The sequence below is a fragment of the Drosophila montana genome, unplaced genomic scaffold (assembly GCF_035044405.1).
Source record: "Drosophila montana isolate Dmon_TW-CO22-7 unplaced genomic scaffold, ASM3504440v1 contig_3274_1, whole genome shotgun sequence".
Classification (NCBI taxonomy): Eukaryota; Metazoa; Arthropoda; class Insecta; order Diptera; family Drosophilidae; genus Drosophila; species Drosophila montana.
The window spans coordinates 254,371-264,659 of NW_026998157.1; the positions used below are offsets into that span (position 1 = coordinate 254,371).

Consider the following 10,289-nt stretch of genomic DNA (forward strand, 5'->3'; position numbering starts at 1 on the left):
AAAATAGAAAAAAAAACAATATTATTAACATAAGAAATATTACATATGTATGTTCTGTGTTCTGTTTTCACACCTCCTGAAACGCTGCTATCTCTCTCTCTCTCCCTCTCTCGCTCTCTCTCTCTCTCTCCCTCTCTCGCTCTCTCTCTCTCTCTCCCTCTCTCTCTGTCTCGTGCTCCAACTGCTGCCTCTTTCTAAATCTGTTTCTAGTCATTTCTTTGCATTTGTTAAAGTCCGTGATAAATCCATGCAAAAGTAACTAGTTATGCACTAGAATAATACTAATGATCATTATTATTATTATTATATATATCTATATAAGTGCGACGCGTCAGAGTTTTAGTTTTTTCATATCTACGCATTTGTCCCACGCTCACGTCTTTATTGTTAGATAAAATTATTATTAATTATTTGCTAACGGAAAAGTTTGTTTTTTTTTTGTTTTATAATTTTGTTTTTGTGGAAATCGGTTTTTATCATTTTGTGTACTACAAATTTTATTGCTACAAATGTTAAATTTTATATCTTAAGATCGGGACTCGTGATAGGTGTAGGTGTGTGTGTGTGTGTGTGTGTGGATGTGCATATTTATTTGTATGTGTATACGACAACAACAAAAAATAACTGTCACATAAAACATAAATTGTAATTAATTAAACATTCATATGCATTTAATTTTCTATACAATTTTTATTGTTTTTGACTAAGCATTATGCAATTTGAATTAATTAATTCTATAATAGGCTTACTTTTAGTTGTGGTTCTTTTATTTGTTATATTTTGTTTTTAATTCATATTATTTATTTTGTTTTATTTTTATTTGCAAGTCCGATATAAAAAAAAAAAAAATTCAAAGAAAAAAACGTAACGTAAAAATTGAAAATTTGGATTTCAACAACATGCAAAAATGGCGCCAAGCTATTTTCTCAATCAAAATTAGTTGGTGAAGGATCTGCTCCTGGCATGGCATGGGCAAATCCTCGCTTCCTCTCTCTCTCTCTTCTCGCTCTCTCTCTCTCTCCGTCTGTCTCTCTCTTTTCACTTCATGCCTTGCTTATCGGCTGTTTTTTGTGCAGTGGAGCGCGCAATCGATGGCGTCCCTCTCGGCGAGAATCTCCGTTCTAACAGAATCTTCGTGTATTTAACGACTCCTTCAAGGACTCTCGTTTTGTTTTTATATATTTTTGCAATACACGATCGAGTCGTTTGATAACAAAGAAATTAATTAAATTATCATGTAATAATATCAAAATTTCAAAATAAAACTTAAACATTTTGCACACATTTAGTTCGATCGCTATATATATATATAGACATACATAGGTCGATAATTTTGCTGTTGCTTGTGGTTGTCTGTTTGCTGTTGTTGTTGTTGTTGTTATTGTTTTATGCGTTTTGTGTTTGACAATAGTCTTACATTTAAATTATGTATTTATGTTGTTTTTTATGTATATATATATTTATATTTTTGCTTGTTTCATTTTGTTTTAACTTTTGTTAAATTTATTATTATGTGGTGTTTGTTGTTGTTTGCTTGAATTGATTACGTTTGAGTACAAAATTATGACAGCAACATTTAGAAAATTTCTCATGGTGTTTCTTTTTTTGTTTTGTTTTCCTTTAGTTATATTAATTTGTTGTTGTTTATTTTCGGGTGCTGCTACACGCATGCTTTTGTATTATATATATAAATCGATATATATATATATCTATATTTTTTATTGTTATATTATTTGTAATTGTTGTTGTTATAGTTGTTTGTGTCCGGCTCTGTTTGTTGTTACCTTTGTTGCAGTGTTTGTTTTAAAATTTGCATTTAAATTATAATAGTTCATATTACTATATGGTTGTTGTTGTTCTTGTTGTTGCAGTGTTTGTTGTTTCTGTTTATGCTGTTGTTTTTGTTGTTGGTGTTGTAGGTGTTGTTGTTGCTGTTGTTGTTGCCTATGCTATAGCGAACCAGCCGGAAAACTTGTTGAACTATTGCTATGCGCTAAACTAATCATGGAACCAGACAAACTGCCCTCCTCATCCGGATAGGTCTCGCGTGATACCTCAGTTAATGATAAAGTGCTGAAATACACCAGATTTAAAAATATATTGTGTGTATATTGGAAATATATGTGTTTTGGTTTCATACCTGAAACCTAAGGCTATTGATTCATTATCAAAAGCTTCCAATTCTTTAGCATGCTTCTCGTGTTTCATGCGCAAGCGTTCGGCACGTTCCAAATTGAATTGTTGCAATTCGGCATCCATCTGAAATGAAGATTATTAAATAAATTTCAAATTGATTGCATAGGTTAAAAGAGCCACCTTATTTTCCAATAGGCCACGCCGCACGCTGACGCGATTCTCGAGCTCACGTCGCTCGCGATCCCGCTGCTCCTGCGCCTGCTTCTTGTTCTTGTTCTGATAGGCTGTGAGCATATCCAGTTCGTATTCCAATTGCTCATTGGTACGTTGGCACTCGATCACTTGACTCTCGTCTAGTTTATAACTTTGACTTTGGAACATGTCGGCAATGCTTTGTTCATACTGTAGAGCAAAATGAGATGGGGATTATTTATGTGTGTCATATGGATATATTGCATTTGTATTCTCGCATCATCACCTACCTGTTCACCCAGCAGCGTCAGCTTGCGATGCTTCTCCTCTTTCAGCTGCTTGATAACCTCCTTTTGTTGCTCTTTGGGTGTCGTTTGCAGCACTTGCGCCTTGTAGCGTTTATATTGTTTTGTTTGCGTTTTGCATGTCTCGCGAAACTGTTTGCGTATCTGCAGCTCCTTTTGCTGTAAGAGAACATTTTGTTAAAATCAATCGTTGTTGTTGTTGTTTGTGGAAATAATTTGGTGTTCACCTTAAGGCTCTTGGGTTGTTGTCTTAGCTCGAGCGCATGCTTGCGCAGCAGCTCCTTTTTAATGCGATCCATGTAGTCTTTTTGATTGTGCAACTCCGTGTCGTGCTGCTTGTTTATCTGTTGAATGAAAATAGCATGGATATAGTCAATGATTGAGCTGATCATCTCATACTCACTTGCTCCTCGCGCAACTGATGCACGCTCTTCTGCTGGCGGTACTCCAGCTCCTGTGTCTTTTCGTGGTGTTTCAACAGCATGCCATGGGCCTGTTCCAGCTGCTGTTGCTTCTTGCTCAGCTCCTGCGTTCAATCAAAATGGTGGGCTTATATTAATTCGTATATACTACTGTTTTAACATATTTACATCGCGCAACAGCTGATCCTCCAGTTCGTGCAGCAATATCATGCGTCTTCGCTTGAATTTGCGCATCTCGAGCTCAATGTATTGCTTTTGGGCTTGCAGCATGCGTTGCTCCTCCTGGGCCTCGTGCTGCTTTAGATTATCTTTTTGCGATTGCAAGGTTAAATCACGCTGACGCTTTGGCGTTGACTCGTCCATGGAGAGTTCGCGTTTCCAGCGCTCCTTGTTCGCTTTGTATTCCTTTTTGCGGTTCAAATCGAACACCTTACGATCGCCCTCCTGCTTCAGTGTAATCTCTTTATGAAGTTTCTTTTCGGCCGCTGTCGTCTGTTTCGCGCGCCGTTCCGAATCCTGCTGATGCTTGGCCTGCAATATGATCAAAATGCATCGGTTAGAAGAATTCGAGTTTATTTGAATACGTTCGCTCACCTCGAGGCGTTCCAGTTCTCTGGTAAAGTTATGCAATAGATTATCGTACTCCTTGTCCAGCGCCGACTTGTGCGTCTCCATTTCCACCTTGCACTTCTCCTCGAGCTTCAGCAGCGTCGCCTGATGCTCCCGTCGCATGCGCTTGTATCCGGACATTTGTTCGTGCATCTCCTCCTGCATTTTCAAAAATTAGCAGCCAGCCACAAATAATGTACATATAAAACATAAGCTAATTAACCGACTGTCTGTGTGCGTGTGCATGAGGCGCTTTGGCAACAATAACTACAATCAACTTACGATAATACAACTGAGCTCCCATTCGTTCTTAACCTCGAATTTAGAAAATTTTAGGCAAGGCAAAATCATAGCTACTTGCAACAGCTAACGCAGTTGTGCTAATAAAAGCTCAATACAATGCAATAATAAAGAAACGAAACAAGCACCGTTAACAATAAACACTAACTTAAAGAATTGAAAATCGCAGCGTTCAAAAATCAAAAGATAAAATGCCGGCGGGCAGATGTCAAACTTGTCAAATGTTAAGCAAGCTTCGAGAGTGCGAGAGAATGTGAGTGGGAGTGTGGTGAAAAGCGAAAAGGAAGCGAAAAAAGAAGAAGAAGAACAACAATGTAAGCAGCATAGAACAAAATTTGAGCGAAGGCTGAGTGCATGTATGTATGTGCTTGTGTGTTTGTGTAGGTGCGCTCGCTTGAATGGTGCTAAGGTGCTGAGAGTGTGAGTGTGTGAGTGTATGTCTGTATGTCGTATTGTTTTTGATGCACTCAATTTGCAAATAAGTCTTTGTTAGTGGCATTAGGTTTCTTAAACATTTATTGCTCTATTTATTGTCATGGACTTGGCCCACGCACACACAAGCGCACATACATTAATAAATACATATATGCACATATGCATGGAAGTGTAGACTCTTTTTAGTTTGAAGTTTGATTTAGTCATTGATTAGGAGATCACACAGGGACAATGATTTAGATTTTGGCATTGTTTCGGACTGCTACTATTTTTAGCCTTGTGGAAGAAGCTGTCATCGTGGCCAGCGAAGTCATCAGCATCCGGCTCGTTGCCGCAGCAGAAGCAGGAGCAGGAGCAGAAGTTATAGCGCGCCTATTTGTTATGCGGGAGAGTAGAAATAGAAACAAACAACAACAAAGTTTGCATGTAGTAGTAGAGAGCAAAAGTTAGAACGAAACGATTTGGAGAACGAGAGAGCGAGCGAGAGAGCGGCGAGCAAAAGCAACGGGAAATGACTGCTGTGAGTGGGACTATGAATCGAGTGGGTGGTGGGAGCTGCTGACAGGACGCAAGCACGCACGCACGCACACACACACACACACACACGCACGCACATAAAAAAGCACACGATGACAACAATGAGCGAGAGAGAGAGAGGCTGCGTTTGCAATCGATCATGTTTGCGATTATCGATATCGAATAATGTTAATGACAAGCATGGCCCTACTATTTGGACTACAACTAAAGTGTATTCTACACGCACACACAGATACACACACGCACACGCACACTCATCATAATGAGCTTTGTTGGTTGTTGTATATATGTATGTATGTTTTTTCTTAAAGCTTAACTATGGCACACACCTGCATATGCTCCTTTTGCTGTTTGGTCACAATGCTCGTCGTTCGTATGGTGGCAAAATTATTGGGTCCATGATCGTTGACGGCATTGGAGATGGCCTGCTGCGAGGATGACGACGTGGCCGCATAGACAGCCGCCTGGGCGGCTGGTGTTGACAGATATCGTGGCTGTATTCCAGTTAAGCGATGGTCACCGCCCGCTGGTGAGCCGCCCGTGCTGCTGCCCCCACCGCCCATGCCACCAGCACCTGTGTTGCCGTGTCCCAAGGCGGCACCCAGATGCGGCATCACCGACAGCGGCGGCGCTGGTGCCGGCACCACCGATGCCGAGTTCGTCGGCGTCACATTGTTGTTCATGGTGTGCATTATGTTTGGCAGCGGCGGCAGATTCCGGTGGCGCGACGAATTGCGGGAGACGGCGCCGCAGGCAGAGCCACCCGATTGCTGCTGCTGTTGGGCATTGGACCAGTTGCTCAGATGCTGCTTCTGCAGCTCCTGCTGATGGTGCATGGCAGCTGCCACGGCTGCGGCGGCCACCTGCTGCTGATGATGCGCCCCGATATGGTGATGATTCTGCGCTGCAGCCGGTATGGAATTCGACGAGGAGCTCTACAAAGGTGACGTACATGAAGCATTAAATCTTGACCAATCATCAAAGATTGTTCGATTGCTATTTCACCTGACTACTGGCCGCCGATACACCCACCGAGTGTATGGAGTGTTCGGAAGTAATACTATTGCTCTTGCTGCTGTCGCCGCCGGCATGATCGTCCTGCTGATCGTCCGTGTCGCCGACGGCGCTCTCCGTTTCGCACGTGTCCACCATGAGTATCTTCTTCATTTTGCGATAGTTAAGGTTGTCCAGCTCACGCACCGCCGACTTGGTGCGCGCGATCAGCTCCAGCAGCACCGTCTCGGAGCGCGGACGCGTCACGTAGCTGTGCTGCAGCAGTTTGGCCGATGAGGGTCGCTCCGCGGGCATCTTTTTTAGACAGAGGTCCACAAAATTGCAGAACGTGTCGGACCAGTCGTTCTTCTTCGAAATGCATACATTTTGAGCGACAAATTAAATTGAGAAATTAATCGTATATCGATACGTTTATTGTTTATCGATAAATAAAGCAATGATCAATAAGTTAAATTTTAATCGTTAATATGTTAATCGTTGATCGATAAGTTAATCTGGTTGTAAATAATTAAATTGCAGAACGTATCGGAACAGTCGTTCGGCATTTTGAGCGACAAATTGAATTGAGAAATTAATCGTTTATCGATAAGTAAAGCAATGATCAATAAATTCAGCTTACTCGTCGACCGATAAATAAAGCAATAATCGATAAGTTACATTTTAATGGCTAACAAGTTAATCGCTGATCGATAAAGTAATGATCAATAAGTTAAATTTTAATCGTTCATAAGTTAATCGTTGATCGATAAGTTAATCTGGTTGTGAATAATTAAATTGCAGAATGTATCGGACCAGTGCATACATTTTGAGCGCATATCGATACATTTATTGTTTATCGGTAATACAAAAAATCGTTGATCGATAAATAAAGCAATGATCAATAAGTTAAATTTTAATCGTTAATATGTTAATCGTTGATCGACAAATAAAAAAAAAAAGGTCAATAGGTTAAATTTTTATAAGTTAATCGCTGACCGATAAGTTCATCATTTGTTTCTCAATAACTAAAATTGGGTTAATCGATAATTACCGGCAACGTGGGCGACTCGTTCTGTGCAATGTGATACAGTGCGGACATGGCATTCATATTGAAGTATGGGGGTTTGCGCTCGGCCAGCTCGATGCACGTGATGCCCAGCGACCAGACATCTACCTTGCCGTCGTACTGGCCCTCGTCCATCGCCAGAATGACCTCCGGTGCCATCCAATAGGGTGTGCCCACAAAGCTATTGGCCGGACACTTGATGGCAGCACTGCCGAAGTCGGCCAGCTTCACAACGCCCATGTCCGTGAGGAGTATGTTGCCCGCCTTGATGTCGCGATGGATGCGTCCCAGCGAATGCAAATAGCTCAGGCCGCTGAGAACGCCCAGACAAATGGCAGCGATCTCGTCCTCGTGCAGCGGCTTCTTGTGTACCTCAATGATGTCCGAGGCGGAGCCGACGCAATATTCCATAACCAGCCAGGCTGTGGATTCGCGCAGGTAGCAGCCCTTGTATTCAATGGTATTCGGATTATTCAATTGACGTAAGAAGCTGCAAGTTGTCGGATTAAATGCGGAACATATATGTATATATATAGAAAGGTAAATGTGAAAAATACCGTATCTCCTTGAGTATATCCTGCCATTTCTCTTGGCTCTGCTTGCCCGTATACGACATCTTCTTGATCGCCACAATCTCCTTGTTGAGATTGCAGCGTGCATAATAGACGGCACCGAAGGAGCCATGGCCAATTTCGCGCAAATCCTCAAAGATCTTCTCCGGATCATGCTTGTTGAATAGATCGGCTATTTCCGGATCTTTGAGACTACCAGGACGTGCCGATGGCATCTCAGTTATTCATGTTATGCCCCCAACCAGCACTCACTCGCTCGCTCTCTCTCTCTCTCTTCTTCCTTCCTTCCTTCCTTCCTTCTCTCTCTCACACACACACTCTCGCTCTCTCTCGGCAGTAGAGCTGTCAACTTGTTTGTGTTTCCTTTTGGTCTGTTGTTCTGTCTTGATATCGCTGCTTCCTCAATGGACAGACAAGAATCTCCTTCTGCTGCGCTCTGCAAACGAAAGTGTTATTGAAAGTTACATATGTATGTATGTGTGTGAGAGCACTAAACTATGCCTGTGTACGTGCGTGCGTGTATGCGTGTGTTGTGTGTATGTGATAAAAAGGAGAATTTCATGTTTTTGTTGTCGCATTCAAATCGATCAAGTGATTCACACTACTCGTTCACACACACACACCAACACACGCACACACGCACACATGCATACGCTCATATCTCATACAGTATTCCACACGACCGACCAGAAGCCGCTTATCAAAAATATGTGCGAAATTTGTATTGTTCTTTTTTTTCGTTACGTTCTTTTGGCACTATGTCCCCAAAGCCCCCAATCGACCACTTACTGAGAGTAGCAAGTAACGGTGCATCATCATCCAGTTGCGGACAATTTGAATGCTAAAGAGAGTCGTCGCACGATATTACGCTCTCAACTCAATCTGACATTCTTATTGATGCGTAGCTTTAAAATTTAGGTTCTAAAGTAGGCGGAGGGTGTAAGAGGAGTATGTGTGAGAGAAAGAGGGAGTGAGAGAGAGAGTAGCACACGTGCATGTGTGCTACATATATGCATGCATGTATGTATGTATGTGGCTCTGGGTAATTCATAATGGGCATGTAGCGGTACTTATTTAATGCCCAGCTGCCGCATGCAGACGAAAAAAGGGTTGCAGCATTTGGCATTCTTATTTTTATTTTTTTTTTCTTATCTGTGTTGTTGTAGCGAAAATCGTGCGTTTTGAATGAACCTTTTTGCTAAGCATTTTGCCATCGTGCTAATTGTTAAAACTATTTATTTGATTTGTTTGGGTTTTATTTTTATTATTTTTTTTTTTTTTTTAAAAGCGAAACGGCAACACGCCTATTTTTCATACACACACACACAGCCAGCCATGTCTCGTTCTCACACACAGCACAAACAGACACACACGTATATAAATAAGCGTATGCATCTGTGTGTGTGTGTGTGTGCGATGTCGGTTGTTTTGCATTCGCCCTGTCTTTTTTGTCTCTTTACTCTTCATGCTGTGCGCCTTTGGAGCTTAGCAGCAGCGTTTAAATTAGCTGTTCTGTGTGTCGCTGCTGTTTAATTTAGTTTAATGGCTGTTTTTTTTTTTGTCTTATTGTGCCTGCCTGTTAAACTTCGTCAATTAATTTGATTTAAGTTTTGTTTATTTGCTGCGATCTTAATTTTTTTTTATTATTTTTTTTTTTTGGGTGCGGACAAACGCATACAAAAAGCAAATCGCACGACGCTGCGACGTCGTCATCGAGTCGCTGTTTTTGTTGTTGCCGCTTGTCAGCGGACATAGCCTGCAATTTTGGTTAGCCGTATAAACAAGATTTGTATTTTCTTTTTTATAGAATGGGTAACGTAGGGACCATTTGAGTCGTTGGACAATTTTTAACGATGTATAAATTGTTTTGCTTGCACATTGTACACACACACACACATACGCATACACACACACCCACACACACCGACAGCAGCTACATAGACAACTATGGTGCGTTCTCTTTCTCGCTGCGGCGCACTCACACTCGCACCCGCACAAAAATCACACACACACACACATATATACACGTTCGCCATCCAACACCAATTGCATGTAAAAAAAATATGATAAAACTATGGAAAATTATGTTTTCCTTACATTTGTGCCGCTTACTTTTCCAATTCAAACACTTTTTGCTAATTTATCAACACGGCTGCGGCATTTTTCCTCTGCATGCGTCGTTTTTCTTTCACGTCAGTTCGGCCTCTGACTGCTGCCGTTTCTGCTGCTGCGGTTGCCTGCCTGCCTGCTGGTATTGTTTGCTTTGCTATGTTTCGCCTTGCACTGCACACACGTTGCGTTTTACATATTTACACTTGCAGCATTTTCGTTTAAAGCATGTGCGTTATATATTCAATTACATTTGCTTTGCTTTTAACATTTAGTTTTAGTCAATTTTCCTTCATCAATTAATTTGTATGAGTTACGTATATATGTATATGTATATATGTATTTTGTAAGTGTTGGGCAATTTCGTTTTTGCAGATTTTCGATATTGAAACCAGTTGGCAGCCCACAATACCAGAAAATACTAGGAAAAATAAAAATACCATAAAGTTAAGTTACCATATGTTACATTTTCACAGCTGATATGCCAACGGTTTAGCTTAAGTTGATTTGAATTTTTGTGTTTTCTTTTGCAATTGAAGTGATCATTAAAACTGCTGAGAATATCCTTAACTTTAAACTGGACAAACGAATACATTTTTTTTCATTCAAAAAT

The 10,289-nt window shown here is 41.1% G+C and overlaps 1 protein-coding gene across 4 annotated transcripts; it reads right to left on the minus strand.

The window, feature by feature from the left end:
• Window positions 1–670: 670 nt before the first annotated feature.
• Window positions 671–10,003, minus strand: Tao (Serine/threonine-protein kinase Tao). 4 transcript variants are annotated; one of them, XM_064690598.1, is made up of 13 exons: window positions 9,680–9,987; window positions 7,553–8,003; window positions 6,981–7,485; window positions 5,942–6,298; window positions 5,266–5,871; window positions 3,650–3,823; window positions 3,224–3,586; window positions 3,037–3,159; window positions 2,861–2,977; window positions 2,619–2,792; window positions 2,317–2,538; window positions 2,141–2,259; window positions 671–2,073 (listed from the first exon to the last, which is right to left on the minus strand). In XM_064690598.1, exons 2-13 carry the CDS (start codon window positions 7,780–7,782, stop codon window positions 1,950–1,952), a joined length of 3,114 nt encoding a protein of 1,037 aa, XP_064546668.1. In that variant the 5' UTR covers window positions 7,783–8,003; window positions 9,680–9,987; the 3' UTR covers window positions 671–1,949. The 4 variants fall into 4 exon arrangements, with proteins under 4 accessions (XP_064546668.1, XP_064546667.1, XP_064546670.1 ...); XM_064690597.1 differs by having other exon boundaries at window positions 9,665–9,987; XM_064690600.1 differs by lacking the exons at window positions 5,266–5,871; window positions 5,942–6,298; window positions 6,981–7,485; window positions 7,553–8,003; window positions 9,680–9,987 and adding an exon at window positions 3,947–4,127.
• Window positions 10,004–10,289: the final 286 nt, after the last annotated feature.

Excerpts from the sequence above, each read along its gene's own strand:
- Tao (XM_064690598.1), bottom strand. The coding sequence starts at position 7,782 with ATGCCATCGGCACGTCCTGGTAGTCTCAAAGATCCGGAAATAGCCGAT. Across the intron at positions 3,587-3,649 it reads GAGAACTGGAACGCCTCGAG|GCCAAGCATCAGCAGGATTC; the intron begins GTGAGCGAACGT and ends ATCATATTGCAG. Across the intron at positions 2,074-2,140 it reads TCAATAGCCTTAGGTTTCAG|CACTTTATCATTAACTGAGG; the intron begins GTATGAAACCAA and ends GGTGTATTTCAG.